The sequence below is a fragment of the Coturnix japonica genome, chromosome 27 (assembly GCF_054131305.1).
Source record: "Coturnix japonica strain WE chromosome 27, WE-NBRP24, whole genome shotgun sequence".
Taxonomy (NCBI): domain Eukaryota; kingdom Metazoa; phylum Chordata; class Aves; order Galliformes; family Phasianidae; genus Coturnix; species Coturnix japonica.
Genome location: NC_140689.1, coordinates 779,334 through 805,420, shown reverse-complemented (window position 1 = coordinate 805,420; position 26,087 = coordinate 779,334). Strand labels below are relative to the sequence as shown.

The 26,087-nt window shown below is 55.3% G+C and overlaps 4 protein-coding genes across 4 annotated transcripts; all 4 read left to right on the top strand.

Moving 5' to 3' along the window:
- Positions 1-1,511: 1,511 nt before the first annotated feature.
- Positions 1,512-5,346, top strand: LOC146756317 (uncharacterized). Its single transcript, XM_085524757.1, has 9 exons — positions 1,512-1,762; positions 1,945-2,006; positions 2,289-2,439; positions 2,645-2,901; positions 3,088-3,173; positions 3,737-3,828; positions 4,338-4,440; positions 4,763-4,859; positions 4,959-5,346. Exons 1-9 carry the CDS (start codon positions 1,636-1,638, stop codon positions 5,286-5,288), a joined length of 1,305 nt encoding a protein of 434 aa, XP_085380883.1. The 5' UTR covers positions 1,512-1,635; the 3' UTR covers positions 5,289-5,346.
- A 3,641-nt stretch (positions 5,347-8,987) lies between these two features.
- LOC146756316 (uncharacterized) lies at positions 8,988-13,542 on the top strand. Its single transcript, XM_085524361.1, has 8 exons — positions 8,988-9,238; positions 9,439-9,500; positions 9,783-9,959; positions 10,156-10,395; positions 10,582-10,667; positions 11,228-11,319; positions 11,829-11,931; positions 12,254-13,542. Exons 1-8 carry the CDS (start codon positions 9,112-9,114, stop codon positions 12,777-12,779), a joined length of 1,413 nt encoding a protein of 470 aa, XP_085380487.1. The 5' UTR covers positions 8,988-9,111; the 3' UTR covers positions 12,780-13,542.
- A 3,496-nt stretch (positions 13,543-17,038) lies between these two features.
- Positions 17,039-19,940, top strand: LOC107324545 (uncharacterized). The gene is made up of 4 exons (XM_085524360.1): positions 17,039-17,575; positions 18,229-18,320; positions 18,824-18,932; positions 19,255-19,940. Exons 1-4 carry the CDS (start codon positions 17,058-17,060, stop codon positions 19,769-19,771), a joined length of 1,236 nt encoding a protein of 411 aa, XP_085380486.1. The 5' UTR covers positions 17,039-17,057; the 3' UTR covers positions 19,772-19,940.
- Positions 19,941-23,490: 3,550 nt separating this feature from the next.
- On the top strand, positions 23,491-25,408 carry LOC146756315 (uncharacterized). Its single transcript, XM_085524759.1, has 3 exons — positions 23,491-24,098; positions 24,659-24,750; positions 25,254-25,408. The coding sequence occupies exons 1-3, from the start codon at positions 23,581-23,583 to the stop codon at positions 25,364-25,366; spliced, it is 723 nt and encodes a 240-aa protein (XP_085380885.1). The 5' UTR covers positions 23,491-23,580; the 3' UTR covers positions 25,367-25,408.
- The last annotated feature ends 679 nt before the right edge of the window (positions 25,409-26,087 follow it).

Sequence of the window (26,087 nt, the reverse complement as noted above, 5' to 3'; positions counted from 1 at the left end):
CAAGAAGGAAGGGGCTTGCGGAGCCCAGCGGCAGAAGGAATTAGACAATTCCTCCCCTAAATAGCACATTTATCTCCAAAAGAAGGCAGTTTGTCCCTTAAATATCAATTTTTAGCCCCAAAATCTATTTCCTCCCTTACTACCTATGGGTAAACTTGGGGTACTTCCTCACTACCTATGGGTACACATGGGTAAACATGAAGCTTTGCTTGCTCAGGAGTTATTCCAGCCCCTGCAGACTCAATTCTTGCTCACAGTTTCTGGATGTCTGCTGCCCCCACCCCAGTGAGTATCCCCTGGTTGCCCTGTGCCCAGCCAACAGCAGCCTGTCTCTCAGCAGTGTGCTGATGGCCTGGACTCCTCCATGTCAAATCAATGCAATTCACCACTCAAAAGACATGTTTGTGTTTTTGTCTTCCAGTCTGTATTGTGACTGCAAACTAGTGCCACATCCAAACTGCTTTTCAGGGTATTGCCTTTTCTTTGCAACGTCTCTTGCTCTTCGGACTTTCAGCTGGCCATCACTACGAGGCCATGGGTGTTGCCTGAAAAGCATCACGCCAAACCCAGCAGAGCTGGGCTGAGTCAAGGCAGTGAAACCCACCCCATGGTCTTCAGCGAGCTCCAAGGCCAGCCTGCCCTCGGTGTCCAAAGGGAGTAAGTGAGCGCTGCAGCCACCGAGCTCCCGGTCAGCAGATGACAGACGTGTAGGAGCGAGAAGCTCAGGCCAGCACAGGAAGAGCCTCAGATGCCGGTGGGCTCAGCATCTCACTGAAGGGAGGTTGTAGTGAGCTGGGGGTCGGCCTCTTCTCTCATGTAGACTGTGATAGAACTAGAGGGAATGGTTCAAAGCTGTGGCAGGGCAGATTCAGGCTGGACATTAGGAAATGTTACTTCTTGAAAAGAGTGGTCAGGCACTGGAATGCACTGAACAGGGAGGTGGTGGAATCACTGACCATGGGGGTGTTCAAGAAACGTCTGGATGTTGTGTTGAGGGATATGATTTAACTGGGAAGTATTGGTGATGGTTGGACTGGATGATCTTCTAGGTCTTTTCCAACCTTGATCATTCTGTGATTCTGTGATTCCTTATGGGTCCTTTCTGGTGCATATGGGATACTAATGGGGTCCTATGCGGTCTTTATGGGGTCTTTATGGGGTCATTATGGGGTCCTATGTGGTCCTTATGGGGTTCTTATGGGGTCCTATGTGGTCTTCATGTGTCCTATGTGTTGTTGTGTTTAGGGATATGATTTAACTGGGAAGTATTGGTGATGGTTGGACTGGATGATCTTCTAGGTCTTTTCCAACCTTGATAATTCTATGATTCTGTGATTCTGTGATTCAGAATGGTGATTCAGAACCAGCCTGCCCACGGGGCCCACTGCCTCCTCCTCTGGTGTGGTGCTGCTGGCACACAAGGGCTCCAGGAATGGGGAGTGCCAACCAGCATGGGGCAGAGCTGGGCTGGTGCCGTGTCATAATGGGCAGCTGCCAGCACTGGCCACGCTGTCACCGCGTCGCCGTGGCCACGTCTATGACACGGCCACCCGGGAGGGTTCTGCAGGCAGTGCCCAGTGCTGGGTCCTGCATCCTGAAGGAGCATCTGACAGAGAGCAGACGCATCTGGAAGGGATGAGTTCCCACGTGGCTGTTGCCAACGCGGAGCGCCCTGCTGTGGTGAAGCGGGCCAAGATGAGATTCTGGCAGGATGGCCCTGCTCCACAGCGTGACTACAAAATGCCAGAGGTCACCGCCAAAGGTACGTGGGTCTGCAGCCACCACTGGAGCAGAGCTGCCTCCAAGTGCTGGCGCTGAGCGGGCCAGACACAGCATGAGGACGGTGCCGACACTTTCCATCTGCCAGCTCCGTCCCGGGCTGAGAGAAGCGCCCTTGGGAAGCGGCAGATGCAGAGTGTGACCTGCTTTTCCTCTGCCCTCCAGAGCGAGTTGCTGTCTGGGATGCGGTGGCCGCGCACATACAAGAGCAGCTCCTGCTACGCAAGGTGGGTCAACGCCTTCTTCCTGCTGGCCTGTTTGGAGGGCTGCAGAGTCCTTTGCGTTTGGCCACAGAAGGCAGTGACTTCCCCTCCGCAGAAAGCAGGGAACTTGGCCCCAAATCCCTGTAAAGTACCAGTGGGCCTCGTGCATACGGGCTATGACTTGTGCTGTGTGCTGTAGTGTGCTGGGGCTGATCCCAGTCCAAAAGCACAGTCCCCGCACAGGGCAGCCTTCAGCTCTTCCTCCAGCCTTAACCCTTTGGCCCTTCCCTTCTATTCCATGCACAGGGAGTCCGAGTTCCCACCTTCGGTTCCTTCAGCATTGTCTCCGAACGGATCAGAGTTGGGAAAGGAAACATGACCATGCAGTGGCCTGTGTTTCACCTGGCTAAGAACCTTGCGAGCATCCATGACCAGATGAACGAGGAATACCCGCCAGGTAGGAGGGGGCTTCAACCCTTTCTGGCTGCCCAGACAGGACAAACGGGGCTACAGCCTCCATTCTGAAATCAAACCTCCCCCTCCATGGAGCCCGTCCGAACATGAGCTTGTCCTGGCTGGCGACTGCAATGAGTAGCAGTTGGGTGGCAGTGCTGGAAGAGCCACTGTGTGATGGACTCTGACATTCTGGTGTGATTTTCCAGGCCTCAATAAAATGGAGACCCTCAAATACGCTGATGTGGCTGAGGCCGCATCTGTGAGCTGGCAGACTGGGAAGGCCTGCATATTTGGCACCACAACGCTCGTCTCCCAGTGCCTGAGGAAGGGGGAGGACATCGCCTTTTTCCTGAAGGACATCGGAGTGCTCCTGATCGAGAGAGCGAGGGTCCAAATGAAGTTCTACTATGACTTCCTTGAGAAGATCTGCGGGAAGGAGAAACTCGAGAAGGTTGTTTTCAAGGTGAGGTTTTGGTTTCTCCATGGCCCTTTCGCTGCCTGCATGTGGCTCTCCAGGACCTGGCCTGCTGCTCGGGCAATGCAAGTGCTGCGGTGCTGCCAGCTCTGCCGGCCTTGGGCTCCTCCAGCAGCCTCCAGTGCCTCAGCCGTGACCAGGACGTCCCACATCCTCCCTGTTCCTCCCTTGCAGGCGCCCTGGCTGCTGGACATGTTGGTGTCCCCGGTGACAGCGGTTGCCTCCCTGACACTCTCTGGCCGAGTCGTTGTCTTTCCCAGGTGGGTGCATTTGTGGCTGCAGCCCCTGCTTGACGCAGCTGCTCAGCTCTCCTGCAGCAGCATTTGCTCCTTGTGACCACGAGTGTCCTGCCATGGGAACACAGGCAGAAATAGCTCAGAGGAGCGAGGCAGAAAATGGGCAGCTCTTGTGTTCCAGCTTGTCCTCAGATAGATCTGATGGGAGAGATGAAGGGATTTAGGGGACATTTTCATCCCATCGTGGCCTGGGTGGCTCCATTTTAGGTTGTGGATGACCCGTCCTTGGAGGCGTTCAAGGCCAGGTTGGACGGGGCACTGGGCAACCTGATGTAGTGAATGTGGATGTTTGGTGCCCTGCGAGCAGGGGGTTGAATCATGATCCTTGGGTCCAGTCCCTTCCAACCAGGGTCATTCTGTGATTGATTCTGTGATTTCCCAGGACAGCCCTTGGTACTGGGGCTGTGGACACTGGGGAGGAACGGCCTTTAGGCAAGGTGACCGTCTGCCTGTGAGCAGGTGATGACAGTGATCAGAAAGGGCAGCTGGAGCCCTGGGTCACACTCGTGTCTCCTCCTTTTGTCCAGGTTTCGTCGGGAGTTTGCACCCAAACCACCACCCGGGCAACGCTGCAGACCCCCACGAGTCCCATTGCTACCTCTTGTCCAGGCCAAGAAAGGTAAAGCAGCCGCCAGCTCCTCTCCATCCCACATACAACCAACGTGCGATGGCAAAATGCCCAGCCCACCATCACCCAAAAGCTCTGACTGCCATAACCATTGACTCCAGCCCTGCACTGCCTCTCCTCCTGAGCACAAGTTGCCCTGATGAAATCCAGGATCTGGGTGTGATGTTCCCACAGAGCCCCCAGCCCTGGGTATGGCAAGAGAAGGGGGGCTCCTGGGCCTTGTCCTCCCCCCAGGAAATGAGCCCCCAAAAGAGGCTGTCACCTCACAGGCACCACCCAGCTCCTCCTTCCCAAAGCTGATGCCACTCATGCACTCCCAACACAGAGCTGCATCCCGGAGAGGAGGAGCTGGGCACAAGGCACAGAGGGCCCACAGTCTGTGGAGATGGCAGAGCGGCCATCTTGGGTGGTTTGGGTCAGGCCTGAGCAGCCCTGCCTGTCACCAGGCAGCAGGTTCAGGATCAGTCTCCTCTGACCAGATCTCTCCTTCCCAGCTACAGAGGAACCTCCAGCATTGCCACCCCTCCCCAGCTGGATCACTGTCACCTTTCTGGTGGAAGAACCGCCCAAAGAGGCAGAAAGCGATGAGGAGGAGGAGGACAGGTGAGACTGCAGGCTCAGGGTTGGGGTCTGCACGGGGTGTTTCCTTGGCCTTTAAAGAGCCCATTCCCCAGCCCCACACAGTCACTGTTCGGGGCCACACAGCGGTGCTGAGTGCAGCACAAGGAGGGGTGGGATTGGGCTGCTGCGAGCCTCCATTTCACATGGCTGGCCCCTCTTCAGCCCTCAGGAGATCTCCAGTGCAACCCAAGAGCTGTGCATGGGGAAGGCTGCATTGCAGCCAAGGGTCCTGGCTCGGGGTTGCAGGATACGGCCCCAAAACCATCACCCACTCAGGCTGACCCCTCCCCTTGTGTCTTTGCAGTGAGGAGACAGAGGAACTGCAGGCGCCTTCTGACAAGAAGAAGCGTAAGAAAAAGAAGAAGAAGGCAAAACGCTCCAAAAAAAGCAAAGAGGCCGAGGTCAAAAGCTCTTCCGAAAGCTTAGAGACCGAGGCAAAAAGCTCTCCAGAAACCAAAGAGGATGAAGTGCAATCTGCTACCGAAAGCAAAGAGGCAGAGATGGGACCAGCACCAGCAGAGGCAGAGCAACCTCCAGTTGCCATAGAAGAAGAAGACCCGGACTTTGTGAGGGTCCCCACTGTAGTAGAAGAGCCAAAAAAGCCCCAGGCCAAGCTCAGAAAGGCCAAGCGCAGTGGAGCCCCAGCCGTGCCACAGACACCACTGGCAGCCCTATGGTCCTCGAGCTCCGAGACCAGCCTGCCCAAGGAGCGCACCTACAGCTCCTTTGGTCTGCTGCCACTGAGGCACAAGGGGAGCGGATCTCTGCAGAGTCAGCCACCAAAGAGCAAAGCGGGGCTCCCCAGGTGGGGGATGTCCTGTCCACGCTGACCAGGGCATGGGGTGCCCAAAAGAAGCACAGCTCCACCTGAGGCTGCCAAACAGCTGTGCCATTCCTAGCTGTGCCATTCCTAGCTGTGCCATTCCTAGCTGTGCCATTCCTGGGTGCCCATCTGAACCCTTCTTTGGTTCTGGCTCCAAGTTGGCTTTTGGAGGCACTTCTTGCCATAAGACTCTGACTTACCCAGGACATGAGAGGTGGCAGTGGCAATCACCGTCACTTGGAGGACAGTTTGACATTGTAAAGCATTTCTTTGGAGCTTTTTGCCTTTGGAAGACAGTGCTCAGCAGTGTTTCCTGCTGGAAGATCTGGGACCAAAACCTCACTCCAGCTCGGTATGGGAGAACTGGGGAACGATACCATCGTATCCTGTGAGAAACAGGATACAGGTGGGCACCTCCCTTACTGCTGAGATCCCCAAACCAGAAGCTGCCACTCCAAGGACAGCGAATTCCACCTCTGTTGGACTTATTGATAAGTTGGGACAACTGCTGTTTTCATCAGCCAAACAACAACACCTGATGGCACATCACTTCAGAAGATCAACATCTGGACCTACATAAATTTAACCCCAACCCTAACCCCAACCCCATCCCCAACCCTAACCCTAACCCATGGTAGTGACCATCTGACCATCTCTCTTTCGTTTCCTATATACTGCTTGCTTTTATTCCCTACCTTTTCTATTGCCCGTCTTCCCTTCCACATCTCCCTAAACAACTTAATTGGCAATAAACTGGACGGGCAAACAAAACATTTAACTCCTTGTGTCTTAATCTCTCCGTCGGGTACACGTACATTAAAAGAACCTCCCTCTCGCTCTGATAATGGGAGTGAGACAGTGTCACCTCCCTGAAGAGAAGCAGAGGTAGAGGGACAATGGGGACTCTTCCTTCCGAGACCCCCTTGGAGCCTTGGCATCAAACAGAGACAAAAAGGAACAGGCAGAGGAGTGCCTAATGAAGATGGAAGATGCTTCAGCTGTGGTTGCCATGGCTGGATACAACCGACAACCCAAGGCTAAGCACGCTTTCCTGTCTCCGTCCCAGTTCTGGAAATTGGCAGAAGAGCTCAGTGTTCTCTTGCCTTCATTTCCTGATGTGAGCCATTTGGAAATGCACATTGTTTCAGGCAGGCACAAGCCCAAGGGCCTAAACCACAGCCTGATGTTGGAAACGTCCAGAGAATTTATCAGGACGGTTCCTGTGATAAAGCAGATTTTACTGGCAATTACAGCGGCGGGCGTCCTGCAAACAGGAGAGCAGCACAGAAAACAGCGTTACATCTCTTATGCCCCGTTACCCAACGCCGATCTCTTTCTCCCCTGGTTTCTCACTGGCTGACTACTTTAGGTTCACAATCTCCCTGAGGCTCAGCTACACATAGGGATACTGGGTAAACACGAAGCTTTGGGTGCTGGGCCCCATGGCAGATGGAAGTGGGCTGGCTGGTGTGAAACCGGACCAAAACCCAGAGGGAAGGGAGCTTGATGTGCTGAAACCCAGATGGTTGAAGGCTTGTTAGACCCCATGGCAGATGGAAGTGGGCCAGCTGGTGTGAAACTGGACCAAAAACCACAAGGAAGGCAGCTTGATGTGCTGAAACCCAGATGGTTGAAGGCCTGTTAGACCCCATGGCAAATGGAAGTGGGCTGACTGGTGCAGAGCACAGAAGGAAGGGGGCTTGCTGGGCTGCAGCCAAGGAGGAAGGGGCTTGAGGAGCCCAACGGCCGAAGGAATTAGACAATTCCTCCCCTAAATAGCACATTTATCTCCAAAAGAAGGCAGTTTGTCCCTTAAATATCAATTTTTAGCCTCCCTTAAATATCTCTTATCTCCTCCCTTAAATATCACTACCTATGGCTAAAGACGGGGTAAACATGACCATGGGGTACACATCCCTTTTGATCGCTGAAGTCGCCTGACTCGGAGCCGTCCCGGACCGATCAGCAGCGACTGACCGCGTGGTTCAAGGGGGATTTCGGGTGTTTCCTTCAAGCAGGAACCCCCGGGCTGAGGAGAAGCCCGGCAGCTCTCAGGGGAGCGGCTACGTGACTGACGTGACTGACGTGACTGACAGGACGTGGCCTGGGCGTTGCCTGGCAACGGCGGGAGATTTAAACGGGCCCAGGGAGCGACGAGTCGCTGCCCACCAGAGACGGGCAGGAGGAGTCAGGGTTCTTACACCGCGTGACTTCTTGTTTCAGTGCTGGTTATGTCTTCTGCTTTGACATGGGTGCTCCCCGGCGGAAGGTGCTGCCAGAAATACTGAGGAGGCCCAGACAAGGGTCCCAAGCTCTCAGAAACGGGAGGCAGCAACCAAGAAGACTGCAGAGACCCAGACTGAGGTCCTGCACATGCCCTATAGGAAGGTGCTGCAAAAAAGTCTGAGGAGACTCAGACTGAGCCCCCAACCCGAGATGCTGGTGTGCAGGTCTCTGGCTGTACTGAGTGCCACAGCCTGGCCCTTGCAGTGCTGGGTGAGGGAGGCAGGGATTGTGTTCGCTGCGACCAGGTGAACTACTTGCTCAGCCTCGTAGTTGACCTGAAGGAGGAAGTGGAGAGGCTGAGGACTATAAAAGAGTGTGAGAGGGAGATTGACTGGTGGTGTCAGTCCCTCTCAGCCTCAGGTTCTCAGCACACGGATGAGGCTACTAATGGAGCATGTCAGCCCCTGATCGTTACAAACAGGTGGCAAAGGGGAACCAGCCAGCTGACAGCGCTGCAGCGAGCCCCCTGTCCTCTCTTCCCCCCAGCAGCAATTTGAGAAGGGAGGAGGAGTGGAAACAGGTACCTGCTCGGCAGAGTGGGCATTCCCCATCCCGACCATCCCCGGCTCCCCAGGTGCCTCTGTGAAACAGGTTTGAGGCACTGGAATTTGAGGGGGGGACGAGTGAGAGTGTGGAGACAGGTTCACCCATGAGGTTCTGTGGAGAGTGTTTATGCAGAATGGCTTCATGAGAAAGGACATGAAGAGATTCCACTAGTTAAATTGTAAAAGAATGAACGTGATTAAAGACAAAGACCGTCTATTCTAGGGCCGATCATGGGCTAGGCAGCTGAGAAGAAATCAGGATGTGAAAAGACAGGGTATGTAGCTAAAGACGAAATATGTATCTAGAGGCAAGGATGGCCTGAGGGAAAAGCAAGATGTGTAGCAAGGTGTAGACAGAGCTGCAAAGAAAAAGTATCCATAAGACTAACCACAAAGGTCAGATGAAGTAATGTCTAATTCGCCAATCCTGAGCTTAACTTTTGCAATATGCATGAACTTATTACTAATTGTATAAATGAGATGCTGTAACACCTAATAAACGAGGCTTGTTGACCATGATAGCATGAGACTTGTCTCCCGCGGTTACTTCCAACAGTTCTTATGGGGTCCTATGTGGTCTTTATGTGTCCTATGTGTTGTTGTGTTTAGGGATATGATTTAACTGGGCAGTATTGGTGATGGTTGGACTGGATGATCTTCTAGGTCTTTTCCAACCTTGATAATTCTATGATTCTGTGATTCTGTGATTCAGAATGGTGATTCAGAACGAGCCTGCCCACGGGGCCCACTGCCTCCTCCTCTGGTGTGGTGCTGCTGGCACACAAGGGCTCCAGGAATGGGGAGTGCCAACCAGCACGGGGCAGAGCTGGGCTGGTGCCGTGTCATAATGGGCAGCTGCCAGCACTGGCCACGCTGTCACCGCGTCGCCGTGGCCACGTCTATGACACGGCCACCCGGGAGGGTTCTGCATGCAGTGCTCAGTGCTGGGTCCTGCATCCTGAAGGAGCATCTGACAGAGAGCAGACGCATCTGGAAGGGATGAGTTCCCACGTGGCTGTTGCCAACGCGGAGCGCCCTGCTGCGGTGAAGCGGGCCAAGATGAGATTCTGGCAGGATGGCCCTGCTCCACAGCGTGACTACAAAACGCCAGAGGTCACCGCCAAAGGTACGTGGGTCTGCAGCCACCACTGGAGCAGAGCTGCCTCCAAGTGCTGGCGCTGAGCGGGCCAGACACAGCATGGGGATCGTCTCAGGGCTGGGGACGGTGCCGACACTTTCCATCTGCCACCTCCGTCCCGGGCTGAGCGAAGCGCCCTTGGGAAGCGGCAGATGCAGAGTGTGACCTGCTTTTCCTCTGCCCTCCAGAGCGAGTTGCTGTCTGGGATGCGGTGGCCGCGCACATACAAGAGCAGCTCCTGCTACGCAAGGTGGGTCGGCGCCTTCTTCCTGCTGGCCTGTTTGGAGGGCTGCAGAGTCCTTTGCGTTTGGCCACAGAAGGCAGTGACTTCCCCTCCACAGAAAGCAGGGAACTTGGCCCAAAATCCCTGTAAAATACCAGTGGGCCTTGTGCATACGGGCGATGACTTGTGCTGTGTGCTGTAGTGTGCTGAGGCTGATCCCAGTCCAAAAGGACAGTCCCCGCACAGGGCAGCCTTCAGCTCTTCCTCCAGCCTTAACCCTTTGGCCCTTCCCTTCTCTTCCATGCACAGGGAGTCCGAGTTCCCACCTTCGGTTCCTTCAGCATTGTCTCTGAACGGATCAGAGTTGGGAAAGGAAACATGACCATGCAGTGGCCTGTGTTTCACCTGGCTAAGAACCTTGCGAGCATCCATGACCAGATGAACGAGGAATACCCGCCAGGTAGGAGGGAGCTTCAACCCTTTCTGGCTGCCCAGACAGGACAAACAGGGCTACATCCTCCATTCTCAAATCAAACCTCCCCCTCCACGGAGCCCATTCGAACATGGTCTTGTCCTGGCTGGCAACTGCAATGAGTAGCACTTGGGAGGCAGCGCTGGAAGAGCCACCGCGTGATGGACTCTGACACTCCGGTGTGATTTTCCAGGCCTCAATAAAATGGAGACCCTCAAATACGCTGAGGTGGCCGAGGCCGCATCTGTGAGCTGGCAGACTGGGAAGGCCTGCATATTTGGCACCACAACGCTCGTCTCCCAGTGCCTGAGGAAGGGGGAGGACATCGCCTTTTTCCTGAAGGACATCGGAGTGCTCCTGATCGAGAGAGCGAGGGTCCAAATGAAGTTCTACTATGACTTCCTTGAGAAGATCTGCGGGAAGGTGAAACTCGAGAAGGTTGTTTTCAAGGTAAGGTTTTGCTTTCTCCACGGCCCTTGCGCTGCCTGCACGTGGCTCTCCAGGACCTGGCCTGCTGCTCGGGCCATGCAAGTGCTGCGGTGCTGCCAGCTCTGCCAGCCTTGGGCTCCTCCAGCAGCCTCCAGTGCCTCAGCCGTGACCAGGACGTCCCACATCCTCCCTGTTCCTCCCCTGCAGGCGCCCTGGCTGCTGGACATGGTGGTGTCCCCAGTGACAGCAGTTGCCTCCCTGACACTCTCTGGCCGAGTCGTCGTCTTTCCCAGGTGAGTGAATTTGTGGCTGCAGCCCCTGCTTGACGCAGCTGCTCAGCTCTCCTGCAGCAGCATTTGCTCCTTGTGACCACGAGTGTCCTGCCATGGGAACACAGGCAGAAATAGCTCAGAGGAGTGAGGCAGAAAATGGGCAGCTCTCGTGTTCCAGCTTGTCCTCAGATAGATCTGATGGGAGAGATGAAGGGATTTAGGGGACATTTTCATCCCATTGTGGCCTGGGTGGCTCCATTTTAGGTTGTGGATGCCCCGTCCTTGGAGGCGTTCAAGGCCAGGTTGGACGGGGCTCTGGGCAACCTGATCTAGTGAATGTGGATGTTTGGTGCCCTGCGAGGCAGGGGGTTGAAACATGATCCTTGAGGTCCCTTCCAACCTGGGTCATTCTGTGATTGATTCTGTGATTTCCCAGGACAGCCCTTGGTACTGGGGCTGTGGACACTGGGGAGGAACGGCCTTTAGGCAAGGTGACCGTCTGCCTGTGAGCAGGTGATGACAGTGAGCAGAAAGGGCAGCTGGAGCCCTGGGTCACACTCATGTCTCCTCCTTTTGTCCAGGTTTCGTCGGGAGTTTGCACCCAAACCACCACCCGGGCAACGCTGCAGACCCCCACGAGTCCCATTGCTACCTCTTGTCCAGGCCAAGAAAGGTAAAGCAGCCGCCAGCTCCTCTCCATCCCACATACAACCAACGTGCGATGGGAAAATGCCCAGCCCACCATCACCCAAAAGCTCTGACTGCCATAACCATTGACTCCAGCCTGGCACTGCCTCTCCTCCTGAGCACAAGTTGCCCTGATGAAATCCAGGATCTGGGTGTGATGTTCCCACAGAGCCCCCAGCCCTGGGTATGGCAAGAGAAGGGGGGCTCCTGGGCCTTGTCCTCCCCCCAGGAAATGAGCCCCCAAAAGAGGCTGTCACCTCACAGGCACCACCCAGCTCCTCCTTCCCAAAGCTGATGCCACTCATGCACTCCCAACACAGAGCTGCATCCCGGAGAGGAGGAGCTGGGCACAAGGCACAGAGGGCCCACAGTCTGTGGAGATGGCAGAGCGGCCATCTTGGGTGGTTTGGGTCAGGCCTGAGCAGCCCTGCCTGTCACCAGGCAGCAGGTTCAGGATCAGTCTCCTCTGACCAGATCTCTCCTTCCCAGCTGCAGAGGAACCTCCAGCATTGCCACCCCTCCCCAGCTGGATCACTGTCACCTTTCTGGTGGAAGAACCGCCCAAAGAGGCAGAAAGCGATGAGGAGGAGGAGGACAGGTGAGACTGCAGGCTCAGGGTTGGGGTCTGCACGGGGTGTTTCCTTGGCCTTTAAAGAGCCCATTCCCCAGCCCCACACAGTCACTGTTCGGGGCCACACAGCGGTGCTGAGTGTAGCACAAGGAGGGGTGGGATGGGGCTGCTGCGAGCCTCCATTTCACGTGGCTGGCCCCTCTTCAGCCCTCAGGAGAGCTCCAGTGCAACCCAAGAGCTGTGCATGGGGAAGGCTGCATTGCAGCCAAGGGTCCTGGCTCGGGGTTGCAGGATACGGCCCCAAAACCATCACCCACTCAGGCTGACCCCTCCCCTTGTGTCTTTGCAGTGAGGAGACAGAGGAACTGCAGGAGCCTTCTGACAAGAAGAAGCATAAGAAAAAGAAGAAGAAGGCAAAACGCTCCAAAAAAAGCAAAGAGGCCGAGGTCAAAAGCTCTTCTGAAAGCTTAGAGACTGAGGAAAAAAGCTCTCCAGAAACCAAAGAGGATGAAGTGCAATCTGCTACCGAAAGCAAAGAGGCAGAGATGGGACCAGCACCAGCAGAGGCAGAGCAACCTCCAATTGCCATAGAAGAAGAAGACCCGGACTTTGTGAGGGTCCCCACTGTAGTAGAAGAGCCAAAAAAGCCCCAGTCCAAGCTCAGAAAGGCCAAGCGCAGTGGAGCCCCAGCCGTGCCACAGACACCACTGGCAGCCCTATGGTCCTCGAGCTCCGAGACCAGCCTGCCCAAGGAGCGCAGCTATAGCGCCTTTGGTCTGCTGCCACTGAGGCACAAGGGGAGCGGATCTCTGCAGAGTCAGCCACCAAAGAGCAAAGCGGGGCTCCCCAGGTGGGGGATGTCCTGTCCACGCTGACCAGGGCATGGGGTGCCCAAAAGAAGCACAGCTCCACCTGAGGCTGCCAAACAGCTGTGCCATTCCTAGCTGTGCCATTCCTAGCTGTGCCATTCCTAGCTGTGCCATTCCTGGGTGCCCATCTGAACCCTTCTTTGGTTCTGGCTCCAAGTTGGCTTTCGGAGGCACTTCTTGCCATAAGACTCTGAGTTACCCAGGACAGGAGAGGTGGCTGTGGCAATCACCGTCACTTGGAGGACAGTTTGACACTGGAAAGCATTTCTTTGGCGCTTTTTGCCTTTGGAAGACAGTGCTCAGAAGTGTTTCCTGCTGGAAGATCTGGGACCAAAACCTCACTCCAGCTCGGTATGGGAGAACTGGGGAACGATACCATCGTATCCTGTGAGAAACAGGATACAGGTGGGCACCTCCCTTACTGCTGAGATCCCCAAACCAGAAGCTGCCACTCCAAGTACAGCGAATTCCACCTCTTTTGGACTTATTGATAAGTTGGGACAACTGCTGTTTTCATCAGCCAAACAACAACACCTGATGGCACATCACTTCAGAAGATCAACATCTGGACCTACATAAATTTAACCCCAACCCTAACCCCAACCCCATCCCCAACCCTAACCCTAACCCATGGTAGTGACCATCTGACCATCTCTCTTTCGTTTCCTGTATACTGTTTGCTTTTATTTCCTACCTTTTCTATTGCCCGTCTTCCTTTCCACATCTCCCTAAACAATTTGATTGGCAATAAACTGGACGGGCAAACAAAACATTCAACTCCTTGAGTCTTAATCTCTCCGTCGGGTACACGTATATTAAAAGAACCTCCCTCTCGCTCTGATAATGGGAGTGAGACAGTGTCACCTCCCTGAAGAGAAGCAGAGGTAGAGGGACAATGGGGACTCTTCCTTCCGAGACCCCTGGGCTCTGACAGACGGGGTGCCTGCATTCCTTGGAGCCTTGGCATCAAACAGAGACAAAAAGGAACAGGCAGAGGAGTGCCTAATGAAGCTGGAAGATGCTTCAGCTGTGGTTGCCATGGCTGGATACAACCGACAACCCAAGGCTAAGCACGCTTTCCTGTCTCCGTCCCAGTTCTGGAAATTGGCAGAAGAGCTCAGTGTTCTCTTGCCTTCATTTCCTGCTGTGAGCCATTTGGAAATGCACATTGTTTCAGGCAGGCACAAGCCCAAGGGCCTAAACCACAGCCTGATGTTGGAAACGTCCAGAGAATTTCCTTTGATAAAGCAGATTTTACTGGCAATTGCAGCGGCGGGCGTCCTGCAAGCAGGAGAGCAGCACAGAAAACAGCGTTACATCTCTTATGTCCCGTTACCCAACGCCGATCTCTTTCTCCCCTGGTTTCTCACTGGCTGACTACTTTAGGTTCACAATCTCCCTGAGGCTCAGCTACACATAGGGATACTGGGTAAACACGAAGCTTTGGGTGCTGGGCCCCATGGCAGATGGAAGTGGGCTGGCTGGTGTGAAACCGGACCAAAACCCAGAAGGAAGGGAGCTTGATGTGCTGAAACCCAGATGGTTGTGGGGCTGTTGGACTCTATGGCAAATGGAAGTGGGCTGGCTGGTGCAGAGCACAGAAGGAAGGGGGCTTGCTGGGCCGCAGCCAAGGAGGAAGGGGCTTGAGGAGCCCAGCGGCAGAAGGAATTAGACAATTCCTCCCCTAAATAGCACATTTATCTCCAAAAGAAGGCAGTTTGTCCCTTAAATATCAATTTTTAGCCCCAAAATCTATTTCCTCCCTTACTACCTATGGGTAAACTTGGGGTACTTCCTCACTACCTATGGGTACGCATTGGTAAACATGAAGCTTTGCTTGCTCAGGAGTTATTCCAGCACCTGCAGACTCAATTCTTGCTCACAGTTTCTGGATGTCTGCTGCCCCCACCCCAGTGAGTATCCCCTGGTTACCCTATGCCCAGCCAACAGCAGCCGGGCTCCCAGCAGTGTGCTGATGGCCTGGACTCCTCCATGTCAAATCAATGCAATTCACCACTCAAAAGACATGTTTGTGTTTTTGTCTTCCAATCTGTATTGTGACTGCAAACTAGTGCCACATCCAAACTGCTTTTCAGGGTATTGCGTTTCCTTTGCAACGTCTCTTGCTCTTCGGACCTTCAGCTGGCCATCACTACGAGGCCATGGGTGTTGCCTGAAAAGCATCACGCCAAACCCAGCAGAGCTGGGCTGAGTCAAGGCAGTGAAACCCACCCCATGGTCTTCAGCGAGCTCCAAGGCCAGCCTGCCCTCGGTGTCCAAAGGGAGTAAGTGAGCGCTGCAGCCACCGAGCTCCCGGTCAGCAGATGACAGACGTGTAGGAGCAAGAAGCTCAGGCCAGCACAGGAAGAGCCTCAGATGCCGGTGGGCTCAGCATCTCACTGAAGGGAGGTTGTAGTGAGCTGGGGGTCGGCCTCTTCTCTCATGTAGACTGTGATAGAACTAGAGGGAATGGTTCAAAGCTGTGGCAGGGCAGATTCAGGCTGGACATTAGGAAGTGTTACTTTTTGAAAAGAGTGGTCAGGCACTGGAATGCACTGAACAGGGAGGTGGTGGAATCACCGACCATGGGGGTGTTCAAGAAACGTCTGGATGTTGTGTTGAGGGATATGATTTAACTGGGAAGTATTGGTGATGGTTGGACTGGATGATCTTCTAGGTCTTTTCCAACCTTGATCATTCTGTGATTCTGTGATTCCTTATGGGTCCTTTGTGGTGCATATGGGATACTAATGGGGTCCTATGCGGTCTTTATGGGGTCTTTATGGGGTCATTATGGGGTCCTATGCGGTCCTTATGGGGTTCTTATGGGGTCCTATGTGGTCTTTATGTGTCCTATGTGTTGTTGTGTTTAGGGATATGATTTAACTGGGCAGTATTGGTGATGGTTGGACTGGATGATCTTCTAGGTCTTTTCCAACCTTGATAATTCTATGATTCTGTGATTCTGTGATTCAGAATGGTGATTCAGAACAAGCCTGCCCACGGGGCCCACTGCCTCCTCCTCTGGTGTGGTGCTGCTGGCACACAAGGGCTCCAGGAATGGGGAGTGCCAACCAGCACGGGGCAGAGCTGGGCTGGTGCCGTGTCATAATGGGCAGCTGCCAGCACTGGCCACGCTGTCACCGCGTCGCCGTGGCCACGTCTATGACACGGCCACCCGGGAGGGTTCTACATGCAGTGCCCAGTGCTGGGTCCTGCATCCTGAAGGAGCATCTGACAGAGAGCAGACGCATCTGGAAGGGATGAGTTCCCACGTGGCTGTTGCCAACGCGGAGCGCCCTGCTGCGGTGAAGCGGGCCAAGATGAGATTCTGGCAGGATGGCCCTGCTCCACAGCGTGACTACAAAACGCCAGAGGTCACCGCCAAAGGTACGTGGGTCTGCAGCCACCACTGGAGCAGAGCTGCCTCCAAGTGCTGGCGCTGAGCGGGCCAGACACAGAATGAGGACGGTGCCGACACTTTCCATCTGCCACCTCCCTCCCGGGCTGAGAGAAGCGCCCTTGGGAAGCGGCAGATGCAGAGTGTGACCTGCTTTTCCTCTGCCCTCCAGAGCGACTTGCTGTCTGGGATGCGGTGGCCGCGCACATACAAGAGCAGCTAGTGCTACGCAAGGTGGGTCGGCGCCTTCTTCCTGCTGGCCTGTTTGGAGGGCTGCGGAGTCCTTTGCGTTTGGCCACACAAGGCAGTGATTTCCCCTCCGCAGAAAGCAGGGAACTTGGCCCCAAAGTCCCTGTAAAGTACCAGTGGGCCTCGTGCATACGGGCTATGACTTGTGCTGTGTGCTGTAGTGTGCTGAGGTTGATCCCAGTCCAAAAGGACAGTCCCCGCACAGGGCAGCATTCAGCTCTTCCTCCAGCCTTAACCCTTTGGCCCTTCCCTTCTCTTCCATGCACAGGGAGTCCGAGTTCCCACCTTCGGTTCCTTCAGCATTGTCTCTGAACGGATCAGAGTTGGGAAAGGAAACATGACCATGCAGTGGCCTGTGTTTCACCTGGCCAAGAACCTTGCGAGCATCCATGACCAGATGAACGAGGAATACCCGCCAGGTAGGAGGGGGCTTCAACCCTTTCTGGCTGCCCAGACAGGACAAACGGGGCTACAGCCTCCATTCTGAAATCAAACCTCCCCCTCCACGGAGCCCGTCCCAACATGGTCTTGTCCTGGCTGGCGACTGCAATGAGTAGCAGTTGGGTGGCAGTGCTGGAAGAGCCACTGTGTGATGGACTCTGACACTCTGGTGTGATTTTCCAGGCCTCAATAAAATGGAGACCCTCAAATACGCTGATGTGGCTGAGGCCGCATCTGTGAGCTGGCAGACTGGGAAGGCCTGCATATTTGGCATCACAACACTCGTCTCCCAGTGCCTGAGGAAGGGGGAGGACATCGCCTTTTTCCTGAAGGACATCGGAGTGCTCCTCATCGAGAGAGCGAGGGTCCAAATGAAGTTCTACTATGACTTCCTTGAGAAGATCTGCGGGAAAGAGAAACTCGAGAAGGTTGTTTTCAAGGTAAGGTTTTGGTTTCTCCATGGCCCTTGCGCTGCCTGCATGTGGCTCTCCAGGACCTGGCCTGCTGCTCGGGCAATGCAAGTGCTGCGGTGCTGCCAGCTCTGCCGGCCTTGGGCTCCTCCAGCAGCCTCCAGTGCCTCAGCCGTGACCAGGACGTCCCACATCCTCCCTGTTCCTCCCCTGCAGGCGCCCTGGCTGCTGGACATGGTGGTGTCCCCGGTGACAGCGGTTGCCTCCCTGACACTCTCTGGCCGAGTCGTCGTCTTTCCCAGGTGAGTGCATTTGTGGCTGCAGCCCCTGCTTGACGCAGCTGCTCAGCTCTCCTGCAGCAGCATTTGCTCCTTGTGACCACGAGTGTCCTGCCATGGGAACACAGGCAGAAATAGCTCAGAGGAGCGAGGCAGAAAATGGGCAGCTCTTGTGTTCCAGCTTGTCCTCAAATAGATCTGATGGGAGAGATGAAGGGATTTAGGGGACGTTTTCATCCCATTGTGGCCTGGGTGGCTCCATTTTAGGTTGTGGATGCCCCGTCCTTGGAGGCGTTCAAGGCCAGGTTGGACAGGGCCCTGGGCAACCTGATCTATGGGGTCTCTTTGGAGATCTATGGGGTCTCAATGGGTCTCTATGGGGTCTCTATGTGGTTATGGGGTCTCTATGGGGTTATGGGGTGGATATGGGGTCTCTATGGGGTTAATGTGTTCTATGGGGGGTTGGAACTACATGATCTTTTAGGTCCCTTCCAACCTGGGTCATTCTGTGATTGATTCTGTGATTTCCCAGGACAGCCCTTGGTACTGGGGCTGTGGACACTGGGGAGGTGCGGCCTTTAGGCAAGGTGACCGTCTGCCTGTGAGCAGGTGATGACAGTGAGCAGAAAGGGCAGCTGGAGCCCTGGGTCACACTCGTGTCTCCTCCTTTTGTCCAGGTTTCGTCGGGAGTTTGCACCCAAACCACCACCCGGGCAACGCTGCAGACCCCCACGAGTCCCATTGCTACCTCTTGTCCAGGCCAAGAAAGGTAAAGCAGCCGCCAGCTCCTCTCCATCCCACATACAACCAACGTGCGATAGGAAAATGCCCAGCCCACCATCACCCAAAAGCTCTGACTGCCATAACCATTGACTCCAGCCTGGCACTGCCTCTCCTCCTGAGCACACGTTGCCCTGATGAAATCCAGGATCTGGGTGTGATGTTCCCACAGAGCCCCCAGCCCTGGGTATGGCAAGAGAAGGGGGGCTCCTGGGCCTTGTCCTCCCCCCAGGAAATGAGCCCCCAAAAGAGGCTGTCACCTCACAGGCACCACCCAGCTCCTCCTTCCCAAAGCTGATGCCACTCATGCACTCCCAACACAGAGCTGCATCCCGGAGAGGAGGAGCTGGGCACAAGGCACAGAGGGCCCACAGTCTGTGGAGATGGCAGAGCGGCCATCTTGGGTGGTTTGGGTCAGGCCTGAGCAGCCCTGCCTGTCACCAGGCAGCAGGTTCAGGATCAGTCTCCTCTGACCAGATCTCTCCTTCCCAGCTGCAGAGGAACCTCCAGCATTGCCACCCCTCCCCAGCTGGATCACTGTCACCTTTCTGGTGGAAGAACCGCCCAAAGAGGCAGAAAGCGATGAGGAGGAGGAGGACAGGTGAGACTGCAGGCTCAGGGTTGGGGTCTGCACGGGGTGTTTCCTTGGCCTTTAAAGAGCTCATTCCCCAGCCCCACACAGTCACTGTTCGGGGCCACACAGCGGTGCTGAGTGCAGCACAAGGAGGGGTGGGATTGGGCTGCTGAGAGCCCCCATTTCACGTGGCTGGCCCCTCTTTGGCCCTCAGGAGAGCTCCAGTGCAACCCAAGAGCTGTGCGTGGGGAAGGCTGCATTGCAGCCAAGGGTCCTGGCTCGGGGTTGCAGGATACGGCCCCAAAACCATCACCCACTCAGGCTGACCCCTCCCCTTGTGTCTTTGCAGTGAGGAGACAGAGGCGCCTTCTGACAAGAAGAAGTGTAAGAAAAAGAAGAAGAAGGCAAAACGCTCCAAAAAAAGCAAAGAGGCCGAGGTCAAAAGCTCTTCCGAAAGCTTAGAGACCGAGGCAAAAAGCTCTCCAGAAACCAAAGAGGATGAAGTGCAATCTGCTACCGAAAGCAAAGAGGCAGAGATGGGACCAGCACCAGCAGAGGCAGAGCAACCTCCAATTGCCATAGAAGAAGAAGACCCGGACTTTGTGAGGGTCCCCACTGTAGTAGAAGAGCCAAAAAAGCCCCAGGCCAAGCTCAGAAAGGCCAAGCGCAGTGGAGCCCCAGCCGTGCCACAGACACCACTGGCAGCCCTATGGTCCTCGAGCTCCGAGACCAGCCTGCCCAAGGAGCGCACCTACAGCTCCTTTGGTCTGCTGCCACTGAGGCACAAGGGGAGCGGATCTCTGCAGAGTCAGCCACCAAAGAGCAAAGCGGGGCTCCCCAGGTGGGGGATGTCCTGTCCACGCTGACCAGGGCATGGGGTGCCCAAAAGAAGCACAGCTCCACCTGAGGCTGCCAAACAGCTGTGCCATTCCTATCTCTGCCATTCCTATCTCTGCCATTCCTAGCTGTGCCATTCCTGGGTGCCCATCTGAACCCTTCTTTGGTTCTGGCTCCAAGTTGGCTTTTGGAGGCACTTCTTGCCATAAGACTCTGACTTACCCAGGACAGCAGAGGTGGCTGTGGCAATCACCGTCACTTGGAGGACAGTTTGACACTGGAAAGCATTTCTGTGGAGCTGTTTGCCTTTGTAAGACAGTGCTCAGAAGTGCTTCCTGCTGGAAGATCTGGGACCAAAACCTCACTCCAGCTTGGTATGGGAGAACTGGGGAACGATACCATGGTATCCTGTGAGAAACAGGATACAGGTGGGCACCTCCCTTACTGCTGAGATCCCCAAACCAGAAGCTGCCACTCCAAGGAGAGCAAACTCCACCTCTGTTGGACTTATTGATAAGTTAGGACAACTGCTCTTTTCATCAGCCAAACAACAACACCTGATGGCACATCACTTCAGAAGATCAACATCTGGACCTACATAAACTTAACCCCAACCCCAAACCCAACCCTAACCCTAACCCATGGCAGTGACCATCTCTCTTTTGTTTCCTATATACTGTTTGCTTTTATTTCCTACCTTTTCTATTGCCCGTCTTCCCTTCCACATCTCCCTAAACAACTTAATTGGCAATAAACTGGACGGGCAAACAAAACATTTAACTACTTGTGTCTTAATCTCTCTGTCGGGTACATGTATATTAAAAGAACCTCCCTCTCGCTCTGATAATGGGAGTGAGACAGTGTCACCTCCCTGAAGAGAAGCAGAGGTTTTGATCGCTGAAGTCGCCTGACTCGGAGCCGTCCCGGACCGATCAGCAGCGACTGACCGCGTGGTTCAAGGGGGATTTCGGGTGTTTCCTTCAAGCAGGAACCCCCGGGCTGAGGAGAAGCCCGGCAGCTCTCAGGGGAGCGGCTACGTGACTGACGTGACTGACGTGACTGACAGGACGTGGCCTGGGCGTTGCCTGGCAACGGCGGGAGATTTAAACGGGCCCAGGGAGCGACGAGTCGCTGCCCACCAGAGACGGGCAGGAGGAGTCAGGGTTCTTACACCGCGTGACTTCTTGTTTCAGTGCTGGTTATGTCTTCTGCTTTGACATGGTTGCTCCCCGGCGGAAGGTGCTGCCAGAAATACTGAGGAGGCCCAGACAAGGGTCCCAAGCTCTCAGAAACGGGAGGCAGCAACCAAGAAGACTGCAGAGACCCAGACTGAGGTCCTGCACATGCCCTATAGGAAGGTGCTGCAAAAAAGTCTGAGGAGACTCAGACTGAGCCCCCAACCCGAGATGCTGGTGTGCAGGTCTCTGGCTGTACTGAGTGCCACAGCCTGGCCCTTGCAGTGCTGGGTGAGGGAGGCAGGGATTGTGTTCGCTGCGACCAGGTGAACTACTTGCTCAGCCTCGTAGTTGACCTGAAGGAGGAAGTGGAGAGGCTGAGGACTATAAAAGAGTGTGAGAGGGAGATTGACTGGTGGTGTCAGTCCCTCTCAGCCTCAGGTTCTCAGCACACGGATGAGGCTACTAATGGAGCATGTCAGCCCCTGATCGTTACAAACAGGTGGCAAAGGGGAACCAGCCAGCTGACAGCGCTGCAGCGAGCCCCCTGTCCTCTCTTCCCCCCAGCAGCAATTTGAGAAGGGAGGAGGAGTGGAAACAGGTACCTGCTCGGCAGAGTGGGCATTCCCCATCCCGACCATCCCCGGCTCCACAGGTGCCTCTGTGAAACAGGTTTGAGGCACTGGAATTTGAGGGGGGGACGAGTGAGAGCGTGGAGACAGGTTCACCCATGAGGTTCTGTGGAGAGTGTTTATGCAGAATGGCTTCATGAGAAAGGACATAAAGAGATTCCACTAGTTAAATTGTAAAAGAATGAACGTGATTAAAGACAAAGACCGTCTATTCTAGGGCCGATCATGGGCTAGGCAGCTGAGAAGAAATCAGGATGTGAAAAGACAGGGTATGTAGCTAAAGACGAAATATGTATCTAGAGGCAAGGACGGCCTGAGGGAAAAGCAAGATGTGTAGCAAGGTGTAGACAGAGCTGCAAAGAAAAAGTATCCATAAGACTAACCACAGAGGTCAGATGAAGTAATGTCTAATTCGCCAATCCTGAGCTTAACTTTTGCAATATGCATGAACTTATTACTGATTGTATAAATGAGATGCTGTAACACCTAATAAACGAGGCTTGTTGACCATGATAGCATGAGACTTGTCTCCCGCGGTTACTTCCAACAGTTCTTATGGGGTCCTATGTGGTCTTTATGTGTCCTATGTGTTGTTGTGTTTAGGGATATGATTTAACTGGGAAGTATTGGTGATGGTTGGACTGGATGATCTTCTAGGTCTTTTCCAACCTTGATAATTCTATGATTCTGTGATTCTGTGATTCAGAATGGTGATTCAGAACGAGCCTGCCCACGGGGCCCACTGCCTCCTCCTCTGGTGTGGTGCTGCTGGCACACAAGGGCTCCAGGAATGGGGAGTGCCAACCAGCACGGGGCAGAGCTGGGCTGGTGCCGTGTCATAATGGGCAGCTGCCAGCACTGGCCACGCTGTCACCGCGTCGCCGTGGCCACGTCTATGACACGGCCACCCGGGAGGGTTCTGCATGCAGTGCTCAGTGCTGGGTCCTGCATCCTGAAGGAGCATCTGACAGAGAGCAGACGCATCTGGAAGGGATGAGTTCCCACGTGGCTGTTGCCAACGCGGAGCGCCCTGCTGCGGTGAAGCGGGCCAAGATGAGATTCTGGCAGGATGGCCCTGCTCCACAGCGTGACTACAAAACGCCAGAGGTCACCGCCAAAGGTACATGGGTCTGCAGCCACCACTGGAGCAGAGCTGCCTCCAAGTGCTGGTGCTGAGCGGGCCAGACACAGCATGGGGATCGTCTCAGGGCTGGGGACGGTGCCGACACTTTCCATCTGCCACCTCCGTCCCGGGCTGAGAGAAGCGCCCTTGGGAAGCGGCAGATGCAGAGTGTGACCTGCTTTTCCTCTGCCCTCCAGAGCGACTTGCTGTCTGGGATGCGGTGGCCGCGCACATACAAGAGCAGCTCCTGCTACGCAAGGTGGGTCGGCGCCTTCTTCCTGCTGGCCTGTTTGGAGGGCTGCAGAGTCCTTTGCGTTTGGCCACAGAAGGCAGTGACTTCCCCTCCACAGAAAGCAGGGAACTTGGCCCAAAATCCCTGTAAAATACCAGTGGGCCTCGTGCATACGGGCGATGACTTGTGCTGTGTGCTGTAGTGTGCTGAGGCTGATCCCAGTCCAAAAGGACAGTCCCCGCACAGGGCAGCCTTCAGCTCTTCTTCCAGCCTTAACCCTTTGGCCCTTCCCTTCTCTTCCATGCACAGGGGGTCCGAGTTCCCACCTTCGGTTCCTTCAGCATTGTCTCTGAACGGATCAGAGTTGGGAAAGGAAACATGACCATGCAGTGGCCTGTGTTTCACCTGGCCAAGAACCTTGCGAGCATCCATGACCAGATGAACGAGGAATACCCGCCAGGTAGGAGGGAGCTTCAACCCTTTCTGGCTGCCCAGACAGGACAAACGGGGCTACATCCTCCATTCTCAAATCAAACCTCCCCCTCCACGGAGCCCATTCGAACATGGTCTTGTCCTGGCTGGCGACTGCAATGAGTAGCACTTGGGAGGCAGCGCTGGAAGAGCCACCGCGTGATGGACTCTGACACTCCGGTGTGATTTTCCAGGCCTCAATAAAATGGAGACCCTCAAATACGCTGAGGTGGCCGAGGCCGCATCTGTGAGCTGGCAGACTGGGAAGGCCTGCATATTTGGCACCACAACGCTCGTCTCCCAGTGCCTGAGGAAGGGGGAGGACATCGCCTTTGTCCTGAAGGACATCGGAGTGCTCCTCATCGAGAGAGCGAGGGTCCAAATGAAGTTCTACTATGACTTCCTTGAGAAGATCTGCGGGAAGGTGAAACTCGAGAAGGTTGTTTTCAAGGTGAGGTTTTGGTTTCTCCATGGCCCTTGCGCTGCCTGCATGTGGCTCTCCAGGACCTGGCCTGCTGCTCGGGCCATGCAAGTGCTGCGGTGCTGCCAGCTCTGCCGGCCTTGGGCTCCTCCAGCAGCCTCCAGTGCCTCAGCCGTGACCAGGACGTCCCACATCCTCCCTGTTCCTCCCCTGCAGGCGCCCTGGCTGCTGGACATGGTGGTGTCCCCGGTGACAGCGGTTGCCTCCCTGACACTCTCTGGCCGAGTCGTCGTCTTTCCCAGGTGAGTGCATTTGTGGCTGCAGCCCCTGCTTGACGCAGCTGCTCAGCTCTCCTGCAGCAGCATTTGCTCCTTGTGACCACGAGTGTCCTGCCATGGGAACACAGGCAGAAATAGCTCAGAGGAGTGAGGCAGAAAATGGGCAGCTCTCGTGTTCCAGCTTGTCCTCAGATAGATCTGATGGGAGAGATGAAGGGATTTAGGGGACATTTTCATCCCATTGTGGCCTGGGTGGCTCCATTTTAGGTTGTGGATGCCCCGTCCTTGGAGGCGTTCAAGGCCAGGTTGGACGGGGCTCTGGGCAACCTGATCTAGTGAATGTGGATGTTTGGTGCCCTGCGAGGCAGGGGGTTGAATGATGATCCTTGAGGTCCCTTCCAACCTGGGTCATTCTGTGATTGATTCTGTGATTTCCCAGGACAGCCCTTGGTACTGGGGCTGTGGACACTGGGGAGGAACGGCCTTTAGGCAAGGTGACCGTCTGCCTGTGAGCAGGTGATGACAGTGAGCAGAAAGGGCAGCTGGAGCCCTGGGTCACACTCGTGTCTCCTCCTTTTGTCCAGGTTTCGTCGGGAGTTTGCACCCAAACCACCACCCGGGCAACGCTGCAGACCCCCACGAGTCCCATTGCTACCTCTTGTCCAGGCCAAGAAAGGTAAAGCAGCCGCCAGCTCCTCTCCATCCCACATACAACCAACGTGCGATGGGAAAATGCCCAGCCCACCATCACCCAAAAGCTCTGACTGCCATAACCATTGACTCCAGCCTGGCACTGCCTCTCCTCCTGAGCACAAGTTGCCCTGATGAAATCCAGGATCTGGGTGTGATGTTCCCACAGAGCCCCCAGCCCTGGGTATGGCAAGAGAAGGGGGGCTCCTGGGCCTTGTCCTCCCCCCAGGAAATGAGCCCCCAAAAGAGGCTGTCACCTCACAGGCACCACCCAGCTCCTCCTTCCCAAAGCTGATGCCACTCATGCACTCCCAACACAGAGCTGCATCCCGGAGAGGAGGAGCTGGGCACAAGGCACAGAGGGCCCACAGTCTGTGGAGATGGCAGAGCGGCCATCTTGGGTGGTTTGGGTCAGGCCTGAGCAGCCCTGCCTGTCACCAGGCAGCAGGTTCAGGATCAGTCTCCTCTGACCAGATCTCTCCTTCCCAGCTGCAGAGGAACCTCCAGCATTGCCACCCCTCCCCAGCTGGATCACTGTCACCTTTCTGGTGGAAGAACCGCCCAAAGAGGCAGAAAGCGATGAGGAGGAGGAGGACAGGTGAGACTGCAGGCTCAGGGTTGGGGTCTGCACGGGGTGTTTCCTTGGCCTTTAAAGAGCCCATTCCCCAGCCCCACACAGTCACTGTTCGGGGCCACACAGCGGTGCTGAGTGTAGCACAAGGAGGGGTTGGATGGGGCTGCTGCGAGCCTCCATTTCACGTGGCTGGCCCCTTTTCAGCCCTCAGGAGAGCTCCCTCAGGAGTGCAACCCAAGAGCTGTGCATGGGGAAGGCTGCATTGCAGCCAAGGGTCCTGGCTCGGGGTTGCAGGATACGGCCCCAAAACCATCACCCACTCAGGCTGACCCCTCCCCTTGTGTCTTTGCAGTGAGGAGACAGAGGAACTGCAGGAGCCTTCTGACAAGAAGAAGCGTAAGAAAAAGAAGAAGAAGGCAAAACGCTCCAAAAAAAGCAAAGAGGCCGAGGTCAAAAGCTCTTCCGAAAGCTTAGAGACCGAGGCAAAAAGCTCTCCAGAAACCAAAGAGGATGAAGTGCAATCTGCTACCGAAAGCAAAGAGGCAGAGATGGGACCAGCACCAGCAGAGGCAGAGCAACGTCCAGTTGCCATAGAAGAAGAAGACCCGGACTTTGTGAGGGTCCCCACTGTAGTAGAAGAGCCAAAAAAGCCCCAGGCCAAGCTCAGAAAGGCCAAGCGCAGTGGAGCCCCAGCCGTGCCACAGACACCACTGGCAGCCCTATGGTCCTCGAGCTCCGAGACCAGCCTG

What these genes read in the sequence shown, in the direction of transcription:
- LOC146756317 (XM_085524757.1), top strand. Translation starts at nt 1,636, where the DNA reads ATGAGTTCCCACGTGGCTGTTGCCAACGCGGAGCGCCCTGCTGTGGTG. An exon ending in GCCAGAGGTCACCGCCAAAG is followed by an intron (nt 1,763 to 1,944) that starts GTACGTGGGTCT and finishes TCTGCCCTCCAG; the next exon opens with AGCGAGTTGCTGTCTGGGAT. An exon ending in CGAGTCGTTGTCTTTCCCAG is followed by an intron (nt 3,174 to 3,736) that starts GTGGGTGCATTT and finishes CCTTTTGTCCAG; the next exon opens with GTTTCGTCGGGAGTTTGCAC.
- LOC146756316 (XM_085524361.1), top strand. Translation starts at nt 9,112, where the DNA reads ATGAGTTCCCACGTGGCTGTTGCCAACGCGGAGCGCCCTGCTGCGGTG. An exon ending in GCCAGAGGTCACCGCCAAAG is followed by an intron (nt 9,239 to 9,438) that starts GTACGTGGGTCT and finishes TCTGCCCTCCAG; the next exon opens with AGCGAGTTGCTGTCTGGGAT. An exon ending in GGGAGCTTCAACCCTTTCTG is followed by an intron (nt 9,960 to 10,155) that starts GCTGCCCAGACA and finishes AATAAAATGGAG; the next exon opens with ACCCTCAAATACGCTGAGGT.
- LOC107324545 (XM_085524360.1), top strand. Translation starts at nt 17,058, where the DNA reads ATGGAGACCCTCAAATACGCTGATGTGGCTGAGGCCGCATCTGTGAGC. An exon ending in TCTTGTCCAGGCCAAGAAAG is followed by an intron (nt 18,321 to 18,823) that starts GTAAAGCAGCCG and finishes TCTCCTTCCCAG; the next exon opens with CTGCAGAGGAACCTCCAGCA. An exon ending in GATGAGGAGGAGGAGGACAG is followed by an intron (nt 18,933 to 19,254) that starts GTGAGACTGCAG and finishes GTGTCTTTGCAG; the next exon opens with TGAGGAGACAGAGGCGCCTT.
- LOC146756315 (XM_085524759.1), top strand. Translation starts at nt 23,581, where the DNA reads ATGGAGACCCTCAAATACGCTGAGGTGGCCGAGGCCGCATCTGTGAGC. An exon ending in CGAGTCGTCGTCTTTCCCAG is followed by an intron (nt 24,099 to 24,658) that starts GTGAGTGCATTT and finishes CCTTTTGTCCAG; the next exon opens with GTTTCGTCGGGAGTTTGCAC. An exon ending in TCTTGTCCAGGCCAAGAAAG is followed by an intron (nt 24,751 to 25,253) that starts GTAAAGCAGCCG and finishes TCTCCTTCCCAG; the next exon opens with CTGCAGAGGAACCTCCAGCA.